Here is a 16421-nt window from a genome sequence, read left to right as displayed (position 1 = left end):
ATATTATGCTGAGTGGAAAAAAAAATCTAATCTCAAAAGGTTGTATTCTGCATGATTCTATTTACATGATATTCTAAAATGACAAAACTATATAGAGATGAAAGGTTAGTGATTACCAGAGGTTGGGGATAGTGAGAGGAGACAGCAGGGAGAGGGAGGGATAACACTTAGGAAGGTCTTTGTGGTGTTGGGAAAGTTGTGTATCTTGATTGCGGTAGTGGTTACACAAACATACATGTGATAAAATGAAGTAGAAGTATACACAAACAATGTACAAGTGTCAACATCCTTATTTTTATACCAAACTATAATTATGTAAGTTGTGCCTGTTGAGGGAAACTTGGGGAAGGGTATTATTTTTCCAACTTCTTATTTTGAATTCAAAATAAAAGGTAAAACAAAATCCTAAAAAAGCCATAACCAAATGCACTGTGTGAAACTGACTTGGAAGAACAAAATTATGAAATATATATTTAAGGGTGGTTGGGGAGATTTGAATATGATTGGATATTAGGTGATAGTAGGGAATTGTTCATTTTCTTTCCATTATGTAATGTATTAACGTTTGGAGAATATTATGAACGAATGCATATTGAACTGTTGGAATGAAGTGTTTTGAAAAAAAATTTTTTTTCAGTATATACAGAGAGATAAGGCAAACGTAGGCAAGTGTTGAGTCCAGATGGAGGATACAGGTATCCGCTGTACCATTCTTTCAACTTTTCTGTACTGTTTGAGATTTTCAAAATAAAACGTTTGGGGCAAAATTATCAGGGCTTTCTACAGACGAATGCTTTGTAGCTTCAGGCTTCTGTGTACACGCCTCGCCCGACTACTGCCGAGCCAGGGGATGTCCCCTTTCCTGAGGCTTTAGGGCCACAGACCACCTGCACCCTCCTGGGCACTTCCACGCCCATCCCCGCTCCGCAGAGATATTGGACACCCATCGAGAAGACAACACCTCCGAGATTCCTAGAGGGGCCGGCCTGGGGACTTGGGAAGCCGGAAGCCCGTCTCCAGGCACTTCCTGTCCGGTCATTGTTCTCGCACCGGTAGGCGCGGGCCGTCTGTTCCAGCCTATGTTCTGCTACGGAGTCCGCGAGCTCTGGCCAGGCCTTTTCGCGGTGCACGGTGAGTGGGCTTGGCGGGACAGGACACGGGCCTTGGTGGCGCGGAAGGGGCCATTACAGGGGCGCCCTGCCGCGACCTGCCCTTGGGGGTCCAGGCCTGTCCGTCCGCGGCCGGCTCCGCGTCCCCCTACTTCGGAAACACAGCTGCAGCCTACCGGGGGTCTTTCCTGGAGAAGCTTGGACCAGGGGCCGGGCTTACCCCGGGAATAGGGATTAGGATATGGAGGTGGGGGAGGTGGGTTGCCACGTTTGGAAACAGGGAGAGGACACTGAAAGGGAAGTCCTTGATCAGGGACTCTGCATTGTGGGGCTGGAGGCGGATTTGAGTTTGGTCAGCAGCCCCGTAAGAATACTCAGTAGGCAGTCTGGCTTATACACAGGTGAGATGAATGTTTAAGGCCTTTCCACCTGGTGGAATTCAGTTCTAGATAGAATAATCATCCAGAATTGAGATTTGCTGCAGTAATGAAAGTACTGTTGCGTTATTCAGGAAATTGTACACTAAGTTGCCAGTAAGTTGATACAGGAGAAAGTATGTGATCAATAGTAGCAAAAGGAGACATAATAAAATTTAGCGTCCCTCGCCCCATAAGACATCTGAAGGGGAATAGACAAAATGTAATCTATTTGTAATAAACTAAACTAGTAAGGTTGTTTTACCCACAGATTAAACAACAAAGACCCGCTGACCTGGCTGTGATAAAGCTGTATGGTTAAGTTGGTGATGGTGTGATTTGATGTCTTTTTAGAAAGCAATTTAGCACTATATGTCAATCATGAAATCCTTGAACCAGTAGTCTCTCACTTGTAAAGGAATAATTAAGCAGAAGAAAAAACTATTTGCACAGAAAAAATTTTTTAACATTAAATATTAAGAAAATAAACTGGAAACAATCAGAACTCCTTTCACTAAAGCAATGGCTCATAAATAGTATTGGTTAAGTAAGTTATAATGTATTTAGAATTCCAGAATGAAGTAACTCTATATGTAGGTGTATTGAAAGATCCATCCTTTTTTTTTAAATGTTTTATTTATTTTTTTAGAGAGAGAGAGCATGAGCAGGGGAGGGTCAGAGAGAGAGGGAGACAGAATCCGAAGACAGGCTCCAGGCTCTGAGCTGTCAGCACAGAGCCCTATGCAGAGCTCGAACCCACGAACCAGGAGATTATGACCTGAGCTGAAATCAGAGGCTTAACCAACTGAGCCACCCAGGTGCCTAGAAAGATCCATCTAAGACAGTGGAATACTATGTGAAATAAAGGCATTGAGTTCAAAAAACAAAATGCAACTTGCTAAAAAATGTACATACAAATGCGTTCTAATTTCTGTTTTGGGAAAATAAGCAGTATGTGTAAAGGTGAACATATCTGTATGGAAATGCAGAGAAAACACTGATGACTGATAATTACTGTGTGCATTTGTATGTAGGGTATATATTTGATTCTATGTATTTATTTATTGATCCTTTTTGGATGAGAATGATAGAATTAACACTATAGGTTATTGTATAGCTACTAAAAGTGATAAGTAGGAAGAATGGCAACATAAAACATTTTTTTTAATCTTAAGAGTAATATTAGTTATATTAGACAGTAATGTTAGACAGTTGGAAGAAATGGAAAAAGTAAATATCAAACAAAAAGAATCTCAAAACTATCTGTAATTATATCACCCAGAGATGACCATCTCTAAATGTTGGTGTCTAGACTCTCAGACCTTTTCTTGAATTTCTTTAGTTCATGGTATTGTATATCTTTGGCAATTAAAAACGTTCTTTGTGTTGTAATATTCCTTCTAAAAAAAAAAACCATGGTGGGGTGCCTGGTTGGCCCAGTCAAGTGTTTCACTTTTGATCTCAACTCAGGTCATGACTTCAAGCCCTGCATTGGGTTTTGCACTGGGGATGAAGCCTACTTAAAAAAAAATAAATAAACAACCCCCAAAACAAACAAAACCAACCCATGGTGGTAATTAAAAAAATATATATATTCCTATAGTTAAAAACAAGAAGTGTATAAGTCATAATTGTTAGTGTGGTTGAAGGTTTTCCCTTAAAAGAAGTATCTTAAATTCTGTGCTCTACAGTGGTTATCTCTTTGGAGGTGGAGTAGGGTTGATTTTTCTTAGTTATTTTCTGTATTTTTCTTTTTTTGAGAGAGAGAGAGAGAGAGAGGCAGAGCACGAGTGGGGGAGGGGCAGAGAGAGGGAGACAGAATTTGAAGCAAGCTCCAGGCTCTGAGCTGTCAGCACAGACCCCATGCGGGGCTCAAACTCATGAACCATGAGATCATGACCTGAGCTGAAGTCAGACGTTTAACCGACTGAGCCACCCAGGTGCCCGTGTATTTTTTAAACTTTTACAATAATAATATGTTAACTCTATAATCGGGAAAAAAATAAACATGATATAAAGCTGTTTGTAATGTGATTATTATGGGAACAAATTACATGTTTGCCTTTGAACCGTTTCCATCCTATGAGGGAGGAGTAGAGCAGACCCTTGTTGCGGTGGCTACTGTGTACGCACTGGGCAGCAATGCCCTTAATGGCATCCAGGCACACCTTTGCTCGATGCTAACAATGTTTTCTGGTTTTTCAGTAGACAGAATCATCCTGGCCCTGAGAAGAAACTCAAGAAGAAGAAACTTAAAGATTAGATGGGGCTTGACCTCTGCTGGGCATCCCCCAGCTATAAGAGTTCCCCTCCTGAGCAGAGAAGATGACCGCAGAACTGAGAGAGGCCATGGCCTTAGCCCCCTGGGGCTCAGTGACCGTGAAAAAGGAGGAAGAGGAGGAAGAAAACTTCCTAGGTCAGGCATCTAGCCATGTACACTCTGAGAACATCAAAGTCTGGGCTCCTGGGGAAAGTCCCCAGACAGACCTTGCTTTATCAGAACAGGAGGAGAAGGTAAACAATGGTTTTGGAGGAGGGAGGGAAGAGAGACCTGAACACCTCAAGTGCTTTCAGAGGAAACTGTGTTCCTCTGCTTCCACACCTGCAGTATTATTTTGAGGGTAGGGCTCTCGTCTATAGTCCTTTAGTATATAATAGAAACAGTCTCTTCTTGATGGGACATTTGGTCCTTTCTATAAACCAGTGGTTCTCAAACTTTGCTGCACAGAATTACCTGGGGAGCTTTTTATAAAATCGTGATGCTCATGGCTACTTGATTCCAATTGAATGAGAATCTTGGCCTGGAACCCAGACAGCCGAGATTGGGGGGGTGGGAACCCAAAAAACTCTTGGGGCACCTGGGTGGCTCAGTCGGTTAAGCCTCTGATTTTGGCTCAGGTTGTGATCTCATGATTTGTGGGTTTGAGCCCTATGTGGGGCAACATGCTCAGAGCCTGGAACCTGCTTTGGATTCTGTGTCTTCCTGTCTCTCTGCCCCTCCCTAACTCATGCTTTGTCTCACTCTCCTGCGTGCACTTGCATGCTCTCTCTCAAAAATAAATAAACATTTAAAAAATTAAAAAAAAAACCAAACTTTTCAGTGGACTCTAGTCAAGTTTTGATAGCTCTAACATATGCTTCTCAAATTTTAATATGCATAGGAATCACCAGGAGGTCTTGTTACAATGCAGGTTCTGATTCAGGAGGTCTGGGTTAAGAGTCTGCACTTCTCAGGGCGCCTGGGTGGCTCAGTCCATTAAACGTCCGACTTCGGCTCAGGTCATGATCTCACGGTTCGTGGGTTTGAGCCCCACGTTGGGCTCTGTGCTGACAGCTCAGAGCCTGGAGCCTGCCTCAGATTCGTTGTCTCCCTCTCTCTCCCCCTCTCTCTCTGACCTTCCCCTGCTCATGCTGTCTCTCTCTCTCTCTCTCTCTCTCTCTTTCTCTCTCAGAAATAAATAAAACATTAAAAAACAAAACAAAACAAAAAACGAGTCTACACCTCTCACAAGCTCCCAGGTGGTGGTGATATATGGATCCACTTTGAGTTGTGGGTCGACATACTACCCTGTGGTCCTTAGTATTTTCAGAAACACTCCCTAGTCAGGTGAGCTGAGGAGCCCCAAAGATCACAACCTTGCTTCTTTGATCTTTACACCTCAGAAAACTCTACCCTGGAAAATCTCCCCGTGTGTTGCTCTCTTGTCATGCACTCACTGGCAAGTTAGGCTTGGATGCCACAGTGGCCAGTGATGTGAAATCACAGAGATAGAGAAGAAAGTCACAGCCTTGATTCTCTGCCTAACTCACTTTGGGGATCAGAGAAGACTCTGCCTTTATTTTCTATTTTTGTTGTTTTATTAAAAAAGGTTTTTTAAAAATGTAAAAAAAAATCTTTTATGGACTCTAGGAATAGGTACTTTTATGTTCTCATCTTTAATCATACTGCTTCCCATTGACAATTTTCTCAGAAATCCACCTGTGTGCTTATCTCTAGGATCCAAACATGTTCTGGAACATGGCTGTAGTCCTGAAAGCAACACAGGAGGCATCTGCGGCCTCAGCCCTTGGCACCTTCTCATTATCAGGGACTCTGGCCAAGAGTGAGAGACTGGAGACACATGGGAACATGACTTCTCTAGGTAAGGTTCAACCCCCTGGTTCAGAATCTCAACCATTGGGGTTTCTCAGAATCTGTTCAGACACTGGTGGCCTGGTCTCCTAGCTTGAAAAACATAGAGTATTGAGGTATTGAAACTACCAGGGAGAGCTATGCATTTGTCACAAGGAATGCCTTATTTTGCACACAGGCTTAAGACACCAGAAAACACAGGCAAACTCCAAATTCACCTTTTAATCCCATTTATTGTTTCATATTACAGAGACCCATCCTCTTCATATGCTCTGTTTATCATAGGTCGGTGAGCCTGCAAGAAAAGCTAGCTAAGGTAGGAAGGGTCAACTTCTGTGGTGATTTTGAGGAAATGCCCTGGCGATGTTTTGTCTTTATGATCTTTGTGCAGATTCCAGAGGGTTTTGAACAGTTGTGTCAGTCATATTGGTGTTCAAAGTTAGGCCTTCATGGCTTTATCACCTGGTTTTCTCTCTAAGCTGGGACTCAGGATATATCTGACAAGCAATGGAAGAAACTTACCTATGAAGGAGTGAAGTGTAACTGTGGGCCAAGAATATGGTAGCTGTGGGTCCTGTGTTGTACAAGTAAACCCTGCCTGACCGCTAAGTCCCCTCTGGCACCCACATTCTAAGTCTGCCGGGTACAGAGCTATGGATGAATATTTTGAACCCACTCTGCTCCCTTCCTCAGGTGGACCAGGTCACTCACTTTCTTAAACCACTGTTGTGGGGAAGCTTAGGATTACCACCTTTCATTTTCTTGTCTGTTCCTTAGTCATTCCCCCTAACTTCAGTAGTTTCTGTTGCCCACTGTCTGCTCCCTGTTCCATTCTCTCTGGTGTGTCATCGCTTCTTTCCTGTTCCCTTGCTTTGTCAGTCATTCACTGTCTGAACTCCAGCAGTGGCACCTATCTACTAGGAATGGTGACTATTTTCCTTCTTTGTCACTTACCTCAAGACCCTGTTCGCAGCCAAGGTTTACCTTTCTGTGTGCTGCCAGATGTTTGCATAGCTGTAGGTAACAGCAGGGACGTGAGCTCTGGGAATTAAGAGAGAGATCTGAGTGTGGTTGCTCTCCTGCTTTTGATCTTTTGATGACTCTGTGACCTTGAATGAGTCTTTTCTCTCTGGACCTCCCTTTCCTGTTCTGTCAACTAGGGTGAATTGATCCAGTGGGTACAGGATTTGTTGGGGGCATGCTTACTATGTGTTGGGTAGCATGATGGGTGTTGGGGATACACTGAATAAGACACAGTCTTGCCCCCTTTTTTTCCCCAAGCTCCCACACAGGTGAAAGAGAATATAGTTTCATTTTGATGACAAAATTGTATAATATACATGAATGTGCTTTGGAAGCTTCGATGTGTTACTGGGTTATTAATATCAGAGAGTTTTATTTACAGTTTCCTATATGTTAATTAATATTGACTTCATTAAAGTTTATGCATTTAAACCAAGTTTTTAAGCATTTAAACCTAACTCATTTTTATTTCACTTCTACATCTAGAAAAATTTTTATAAAAATGAGAACATACTTTTTTTAAAATTCACATTCAGTTAAGCCTCAACTTTTACAGATTAAATTTTTAAACTTTTTAAAACAGGGGTGCCTAGGTGGCTCAGTCTATTGAGTGTCTGACTCTTGATGTCAGGTCAGGCCATGATCTTGTGGTTCAATGAGTTCAAGCCCCCTGTCGGACTTTGCACTGACAGTGCGGAGCTTATTTAGGATTTTTTCTCCCTCTCTCTCTTCCTGTCTCTCTGCCCCTCCCCTGCTCACATGCACACCACTCTCTCTAAAAATTAAGAAAAAAGAAAATTTTATACTTTTTAAAAGATTTGTTCTACCTGTATATCATTTTTTATATAAAAATTTCCTTATTTCTATGATCTTAAAATATATAAAATATATTAAATTTCAAATTTAATATATCCAATTCTTTAAGACATTTCAAACACCTAAGTAGGCAGATTTACAAATCTTACACATATAGCACATGGCTTTTGTAAATCTAATGAATTTGTAATGACATACAAAATTCGTAAATTATCTTACATATGTCGGAGTACATTCACCAGCTAAGATGGCAGGCTTGTATAGCATTTCATATCTCTTCTTTTTAAAAAAAAAAAAAAATGAAAAGTATTGATTTCAAAACTTATTACTTTGTCTATGCTCTAGTAGATCATAGGTGTGTTTTTAGTTTATTTCGATACTTATTTCTGTACTTTACTAGGGTTACAATAATCTGTCAAGATCCAAAATAGCATTTCAATCAAGCCAGGGGGACAGGTTCTAGGCTGATGGCTAATTAGTAACCCAAGGGGATTTGAGCTTGAGTACACAGAATGGGCCTTCTTTCCTTTTCTTAGATTCTGGGCATTGGCTCAGATCCTAGCTCTTACTTCATCCCTGCGATGAAACTGTTAGATAGCCACTACATGAAGACCTTGTAGGTCACAGTCGTACCCACTTCTGTATTAATTTTGACATAAAGCATGATGCAAATGTAAAGAATTGTTATTCTAATTGGTTCAGTAGTCCCCATCCATCTTAGTCTTTCATGTCTTTCTAGTGTTCTAAATCTAATGGTAAAAAGAGTAGGAGTGAGGTTAGGGAACACAACACTTCATAGACTGAAGTATTCTTCAACTTTGGTTTTGTTGGAGAGATTCTTGGTGGGGACGGGGGCCCCCAGTGTCAGTGATGAGCGATGCTAAAGGAAAGAAGAAGGAGATGGAAAAAAGCAGAGAGGGAGACATTAGAGGGGAGATTAGGTGAGATGTATGGGATAAAGAAAAGTAGAGAACATAGAAGAAAGTAATGAACAAAAGAAAAGCAGAAAAGACATGAAACCATACAGGGGGAAAAATCAGAATATTTCACACACAAATTTTAAAAATAAAAACCAAGAGATGACAGATGAAGGGGCGCCTGGGTGGCTTAGTCGGTTAAGCGTCCGACCTTCGCTTAGGTCATGATCTCGCGGTTCGTGGGTTCGAGCCCCGCGTCGGGCTCTGTGCTGACTGCCAGCTTAGAGCCTGGAGCCTGTTTCAGAGTCTGTGACTCCCTCTCTCTCTGACCCTCCCCTGCTCATGCTGTCTCTCTCTCTCTCCTAGAAATAAATTTAAAAAAAAAAGATGACAGATGAAGAGGCAGTAGAGGAAAGGGGTAGTGGGAAAAAAGTCACAGATGGTGACTAAGGGTGGTGAGCACTGAGTGGTGTATGGAATTGTTGGGTCAACATGCTATACACTTGAAACTAGTATATCAGACTATGTTAATTATACTTCAGTTAAAAAATAAAGGTAAAAAAGACGATGTAAGGGCAGTAAATCTATAGGGAGAAAAATAGATTTAAGAAAGACCTCAGAACGGTAGGAATAGAAATAACTGGAAAAAGACTAGCATTTCAGAGTTTGTTGTTACATTCAGTGCTCTGCTGTATGCAGCCCTCAGGCATTCCCTTTTTCCAGCACTGCCCATCCTACCTGAATGATTGTGATGGGAGGGTCGGATTACTGTTGTCATAACCGGGCAGCCAAACTGGGCTGGTTCCCTGCCCCCCGTGTTGCTCTATACCCCAACACTCCTGTCCCACTCACTCATCTCACAGGTTAGAGAGTTGTGCTGGTCTGTGCTGCTGGAACGTTGTGTAGACGCTGGATTCCCCATCTGCAGTCGCATCATGACCTGCAGCTCACAGCTTTCCTGCTCCCTTCTAGGCTGACCCCACCAGTGGGAACACCCCTCTCCTCTGCCAGTGTGCCTCCCACTGCTGCCTGCCCTTGTTTCGTCTGCCTTATCTGAGTAGTGTTCCTGAGCTCCGTTTATTTAAAGCTTTGCGGAGGGTTCACTCTGCCAGCACTAGGCTGTATGGATGGACATTCCAGGATCAAGAGTGGTGGGGGTAGAGAGGAGGCAAATAAGATTATGGTGTTGCTGACTGCATGACTTCTTTTTGACACCGTTAGGGTTCTGAAGCAGTGTAGAGCAGCTGGAAACCAGTCAGTTTTAAAACTTCAGAAAGTTTTGGTGTTTTCCTGATATTGACACAATGGAGCAGGCTATATCATGACCCACACTTAGAAAGGTCAACTTCCCTTGACACAGGCTAAGCTGTTTGTTCAGTAGGATTCAGCTGTTTATTCTGTTCACCATTCTTTAGTCCCTTCTAGTGTTGCCATCTATCACCCCTCTCCCCTAAGGATCATCTTTGTTCCTGGGCCCCAACACTTGGACTCACAGCACTCCTTGTCAGGCTCAGAGTCACTGCAGACCTCACAGAGCCCCTTCCTGTGCTCCATGGCTGTTCTCGGACATGACCGTAGAGTAACTCAGTTAATCTCATGATCTTATGAGATAGGTACTCTTAGTGTCCGTATTTTAGAGAGAAGGAAACTGAGGCACAGAGAAGTTACTAGCCCAAAGTCCTGCAGCTGGTAAGTGGCAGAGCAGGGATTTGAAACCAGGCGGTCTGGCTCTAGAACTCATGTTCTTAACGTCTTTGCTGCATAGCCCCTTAATGTTTCAGGTGCTCTTAGCTGCTCTGGGCCTTTCGGCATCCAGTGTGACCCTCTCTGTCCATGCTTATCCTTTCTTTGATATCTAGCTTCCTCATACACAAAAATCTAAGTCACATAGATCTTCATTCCTAGGGAGGGACTCTCCTTAATTAATTGCTGAGTTGTAAGCAAATTCACACTAATTGGCTAAGGTAAGAAGGCAAGCCTGGGGAGAAACTAGTGTCCTTCATAACTGGTCTGAATGGCAAGACCAGTCATCATACAACCAGGAGAGATGTCTGCAGATAACTTCCCGGGCATGAGGCAGTGGGTTAGATGTCTGGTGGAAGTGGGTGGAAGTGCCGGAAAGACCATGAGTCAGTGGATTCTGCTCTAGGTGTGGGAGAGGGCGTAGACCTGGCAGAAGAGCTTACAGAGAGGTGACACGCGGGAGATACTTTTCCTTTGATGAAGCCATTTTACATACACTGAAGTCACATACTTCCTGACATGTATCACTTCGTGATCCTCTTCTTTTTCTAGGCCAAAATAAGTCGACACTTGTACTTTCTATTTATTGTTTCAGGTGCAGAAACCAAGAACCCACAGTTACTGGTTCCAAAAACTGAGATATGTGATGAAGCAGAAAAACCCTTCATAATACCAGGAAGCATCCAGAAAGTTAATCCTCAAGGACCTGAGTTAGGAGAAGCCTGTGAAAAAGGGAACATGTTAAAGAAGCAGAGGATCAAGAGGGAAAAGAAAGATTTCAGAGAAGTGACAGTGAAGGACTGTCACGTACCTGACAGCTTCAAAGTAGAGGGAGACCAGAAATGTCTGGAATCTGGGGAAAGGTATAGCCTTAGTTCTAGCTCTGTTAAAAATCAGAAAAGCCAGCCTGGACAGAAGCCTTTTACGTGTAGTGTGTGTGGAAAAGGCTTTAGTCAGAGTGCAAACCTTGTAGTGCATCAGCGAATCCACACAGGGGAGAAGCCCTTTGAATGTCATGAGTGTGGGAAGGCTTTCATTCAGAGTGCAAACCTTGTGGTGCACCAGCGAATCCACACTGGACAGAAACCGTATGTTTGTTCAAAATGTGGGAAAGCCTTCACTCAGAGTTCAAATCTGACTGTACATCAAAAAATCCACTCCTTAGAAAAAACTTTTAAGTGCAGCGAATGTGAGAAAGCCTTCAGTTACAGCTCACAACTTGCTCGGCACCAGAAAGTCCACATTACAGAAAAATGCTACGAATGTAATGAGTGTGGGAAAACGTTCACTCGGAGCTCCAACCTCATTGTCCACCAGAGGATCCACACTGGGGAGAAGCCCTTTGCCTGTAATGATTGTGGCAAAGCCTTCACCCAGAGTGCAAATCTTATTGTGCATCAGCGAAGCCATACTGGTGAGAAGCCATATGAGTGTAAAGAATGTGGAAAAGCCTTTAGTTGTTTTTCGCACCTTATTGTGCACCAGAGAATTCACACTGCGGAGAAACCTTATGATTGCAGCGAGTGTGGGAAAGCCTTCAGTCAGCTCTCTTGCCTTATCGTGCATCAGAGGATTCACAGTGGAGATCTCCCTTATGTGTGTAACGAGTGTGGGAAAGCCTTCACATGTAGCTCCTACCTGCTTATTCATCAGAGAATTCATAACGGGGAGAAGCCTTACACGTGCAACGAGTGTGGCAAGGCCTTCCGGCAGAGGTCGAGTCTCACTGTGCACCAGAGAACCCACACTGGGGAGAAGCCCTACGAGTGTGCCAGGTGTGGCGCGGCTTTCATTTCTAACTCGCACCTCATGCGACACCACAGAACGCACCTTGTCGAGTGACAAGTGCTTGTTACTCCAGGTGCTGATCATAATCCACTGCCCCCTCAGTGAATACATCTTTGCCATTTTGTTCCTCTAAAAATGAGGCGCGCCGTGTTATAAGTAGCAGTTTTCAAGAATGCAGCACAGAACACAAGACAAGCGTTTCAGAGGCTGACTTAAAGAAAGTGAAAGCTAAGCATCTAAAGGCAAGGACTGTGTTGTAAACTCTGCCCTCAGTAGTCCTGTTTGAAATGGAATGTGGCTTTCTTAAAAATGGGTCATGCAAAGCTAAGTGATAAAGATCCTGTTTGAGGAAAGGTATTTTTAGCTTAATTTTGTTTTTTGAACCTGCTAGTTTCTGAGCAACAGGCAGGTTATTGGTATAAGTCTGCCTGGTGGAATTCTGAGCTTTGAACCTTGTATTCTAGTATTTGGGTTAAGCAGTGATTAATTAAGGAAACCACTTGGGGTAGCAATTCACCAACAACTTACCTATGAACACGTACTAGTTTTCCATTCCTTAGGTAATTTAAACATTAAAATCAAACAAACAAAAAACACCCTATTAACTGTCTACTGCTCCTAAAATGGATAGAAGTAGGAAAGAGCTGTTTCTCTTACTATCTATGACTCGTGAACCTTGGTAGAGTAAAGCCCTGGGGACCTCTGACGAGTCTCTTCTTGACCATTCCCCAGTCTGCATGGCCAAGCACTTGAGGATTGATGGAGACCACACACGGGGGCCACAGATGCACTGGGCTGTATTCATTTGCTAAGATCAACAACTCTAAGTGACCCTAACTTCCATTGCACTCCTATCGGAGTAAGATGCCTGTAACACTCCCCTTCCCAGATAGAGGAGTCAAAGAATAAAGCTTGCCAAGAGGCATGCCCATGTTGTCTATGCTCATTCTGCTTAGGCTCAGCCAGGGGTCTCAATTTGGGTGTTATTCTCACTTTCTGGCTGGTCTTTAGAAGAACTAATGGAGTCCTGATTCTGAGAGGGAAGAGGCAGAATGGGACTCCTTAGGTCTTAATTTGTTTTTTTTTTTTTTGAGAAGTTCAAAGGTATTGGAATGTGCAAACTTAGAAGGATGAAGAAACTGGCTAAGGTAAGATAATCTTTGTTACCGTTGAGCCTTTATTCTTAGTAAAATGATTTATAAAACTATGCAATAGGTAGTTATGTAATATTGCCTTGTATTGATACAGAAATGAATTCTTTAAATTTGATTACGCACCTTCATGTATAAAAACAAGATTCCTAGCACTTCTCTCATGCTTTCACATAGATCCTTACCTTAATCCTTAGAACACTGCAAGAATTGTTTGGTCCATCTATCTGAGAGTGGTCAAGCAGCAAATAGCAGCCTGCATTCAAATCCAGGATTTCAATCTGGGTTCTCTTTGTTCTGCCATGCTGTGTGTCTGACCACCTGTAATCCTCACGTGGATCTGTGCAGAGCTTGAGAAAGGGGTATATGGTCTCATTTTCAGGTGAGGAAGCTGAGGTGACAGATTTTGGGATGTGCCTTAGGCAGAGTAACCAGTAAGCAGCAAATCTGAGAGCGATTTGAGTTTCCTAAGTTCTGGATCTGTCTCTTCACCCCATTCAGCAAGGAAGCGCATATCATAAATGCCCCGCCTGTTGATAAGCAATCTGGTGTGACTCTCAATAGAAGTCCCACCATTGGGACTCTTAATGGCTCATTTGTATTTTACAGAGCACTTCCCGTGTACAGAAGGCATACATATAAACAGGAAAGCTTGTTTATTTTCTCTTCCCCTTTCCCTTCAATCATGGTGTTTTATCAAAGCATGTGCACCTTTTCCCAGTTGCACTGTCAGTCATACACAACTATGAGAAATCAGTAGAACTCAAAAATGAGAATCAAAAATGCTCATGTCCTCACTGACCCTGACAGTCTCTATTCTTGTCCCCTAGCTAGCAGTGGAGAGACCCAAGGATAAGACCATGTGCATAATAGGAACAAGCTTAGGTCTCCCCCCACCACACACACAGGATCAGGAAGCCCAGAAGAGAGGGAGAGCAGGTCTGAAGATTTGGGATAAATCAGTGACCTGGACCTATCAAGAGACCAAAAGTACTTTCCTGAAAAGTACCAGCTGGGACTTATGACCATTGCGGCAGTTAAATTGTTTTAGCTTCACATCATGTGTTCATCCTCATAACTGAATGCTCATCATGGATGATTGTGATTTCCTGGCTTAAGGTTGCTATTCATAGGCAATACAGAAAAGGCTACTCAGGTGATTGTGAGGTGAAGGTGAAGTTTGATTTGGGAATCAGACCCAACCTCGCAGTGAAACAGTGTTTTTTCACTTGGCTGCATGTTAAAATCACCTAGTGTGCTTAAAAATTTCCAGTCCCATAGCCAAGTATTTTAGTTCTGGAGGGGAACCCAATGTGTTGCCAAGGTAATGGCCACTGTAGTCAAATAAAGTCTGTAGGCCACAAATACATGTGATCAAAGATGGAGTGGGGAAGCCGTAGAATAAAGGTCTGGATGTGTAGACACACTATAGTGTTCTGTGTGGTTTCAGCAAAACAAGATGCTAACAATATTGGCTGTACTGGGTGTTCTGTACCTTGGCTGTGAGGATTCTCTGACTGACTCTATTTGTATTTAAGTGATACACTATTTATTTATATGAGCAAACTTAAGTTTTATACATACTTTTATATTCCTCATTCAACAAAATGACTTTTTACATTTCTACTGTATTTCATCTCAAGGTCTGGATTTCTACAAATCTGCACCCAGGTTCAGGACCTCTAGTCCTTCACAAATCATGTGAGCCTAGTGGACCAGATCTTTATCCAAATAACAACTCTTGCTTCCAATTCAACTCCAGCCCTCAAAATAAATTACAGCCCTCCTTTTTCTGTATGGTTTCTGATAAATGAGAAGGGACTACTCCTTTTTGACAGAGTTGGTTTAGGTTTTCCTTTTCCCAGAGGTCAGCTCCTTCTTTTGTTGTTAACTCTTAAGCCCTGTTTCTTAAGTTGTCAAGAGCTATCAAAGAGCCAGACCAGCTGATGGGTATTAAGAGCCAAGAAGTCTAGGGGCACCTGGGTGGCTCAGTCTGTTAAGCGTCTGACTTCAGCTCAGGTCATGATCTCACAGTCTGTGGGTTCGAGCCCCGTGTCAGGCTCTGTGCTGACAGAGCCTGGAGCCTGCTTCACATTCTGTGTCTCCTCTCTCTGCCCCTCCCCCGCTTGCTCTCTGTCTCTGTCTCTCAAAATAAAGACATTAAAAAATTTAAAAAAAAAGGGGCGCCTGGGTGGCTTAGTCGGTTAAGCGTCCGACTTTCGCTTAGGTCATGATCTCGCGGTTTGTGGGTTCGACCTCTGTGTCAGGCTCTGTGCTGACTGCCAGCTCAGAGCCTGGAGCCTGTTTCAGCCTGTGACTCCCTCTCTCTCTGACCCTCCCCTGCTCACGCTGTCTCTCTCTCTCTCTTCTAGAAATAAATAAAAACATTTTAAAAAATTAAAAAAAAACATTAAAAAAAATTAAAAAAAAAAAGCCAAGAAGTCTCAAATGAGACGAGCAGCTGTGTATTAAGTGGAGCACAGTGGTGTGAAAGTGATAATGAAATCTTGTATTTTGGGGGGCACAGATGAGAGACTCTTCATTGAGATACCCACACCCCTACACCCCTCAAACATTTGCCCATGAATTCCTCCAGGCTCAGGAAGAGGTGTTTTGGACAAAGCTAATATTCCTCTATGTTCTGGGTCCCCTCCCGTCCTTGCCTGGGCAGTTGTCCTACCACATCTGTCACTTCGCTTGCTCCTCCATTCTGTGCTCAGTCTTTCTGGGGTCACAGCCCCTTTGAGGAACTCATGGAGGTTGAAGATCCTCTTCCGGAGAAATGCAGAGAGCACATACAGTTTTGTGCTCATTTGTAGGGGGCCAGATAGGCTTTCTAAGGGCAGTTCTTGGCTGCTTTAGGGTGTAAAGTCACACTTGGGAATGCACTACATAATTATGAGTGACATTTATTTTTAATTTATTTTATTTTACTTAAAATGGCCTCCACACCCAGTGTGGAGCCTGATAGGGGGCTTGAACCCTGAAATTAAGACCTGAGCTGAGGGGCACCTGGGTGGTTTAGTCAGTTAAGCGTCTGACTCTTGATTTTGGCTCAGGTCATTATCTCACAGTTCATGAGTTCAAGCCCTACATCAGGTTCCATGCTGACAGTACAGAGCCTGCTTGGGATTTCTCTCCCTCTCTCTCTCTCCCCATTTTCTCACTCAAACTTAAAAAGTTAAAAAAAAAAAAAAAAAAAAAAAAGACCTGAGCTGAGATCCAAGATTCAGTTCCTTAACCAAATGAGCCACCCAGGTGCCCCACTACCAGTGACATTTTTTTTAAAAAATGAGGTCAGAACAAACTGAGGACTGATGGGGGTA

At 42.9% G+C, this 16421-nt stretch overlaps 1 protein-coding gene across 3 annotated transcripts; it reads left to right on the top strand.

The window, feature by feature from the left end:
- The first annotated feature begins 1046 nt into the window (after positions 1-1046).
- On the top strand, positions 1047-15107 carry ZNF35 (zinc finger protein 35). 3 transcript variants are annotated; one of them, XR_005528095.1, is made up of 5 exons: positions 1047-1131; positions 3731-4039; positions 5523-5667; positions 10752-13092; positions 14739-15107. XR_005528095.1 is itself a non-coding variant. In XM_039230340.1 (4 exons), the coding sequence occupies exons 2-4, from the start codon at positions 3851-3853 to the stop codon at positions 11996-11998; spliced, it is 1581 nt and encodes a 526-aa protein (XP_039086271.1). In that variant the 5' UTR covers positions 1047-1131; positions 3734-3850; the 3' UTR covers positions 11999-15107. The 3 variants fall into 3 exon arrangements, 2 of the variants coding, with proteins under 2 accessions (XP_039086271.1, XP_039086270.1); XM_039230340.1 differs by having other exon boundaries at positions 3734-4039; positions 10752-15107; XM_039230339.1 differs by having other exon boundaries at positions 10752-15107.
- The last annotated feature ends 1314 nt before the right edge of the window (positions 15108-16421 follow it).

The sequence above is a fragment of the Hyaena hyaena genome, unplaced genomic scaffold, assembly GCF_003009895.1.
Source record: "Hyaena hyaena isolate Hyena2069 unplaced genomic scaffold, ASM300989v1 scaffold_45, whole genome shotgun sequence".
NCBI classification, from domain to species: Eukaryota; Metazoa; Chordata; class Mammalia; order Carnivora; family Hyaenidae; genus Hyaena; species Hyaena hyaena.
Note: the sequence above shows the minus strand (reverse complement) of the source record. Positions and strands in the feature narration are given on the sequence as shown.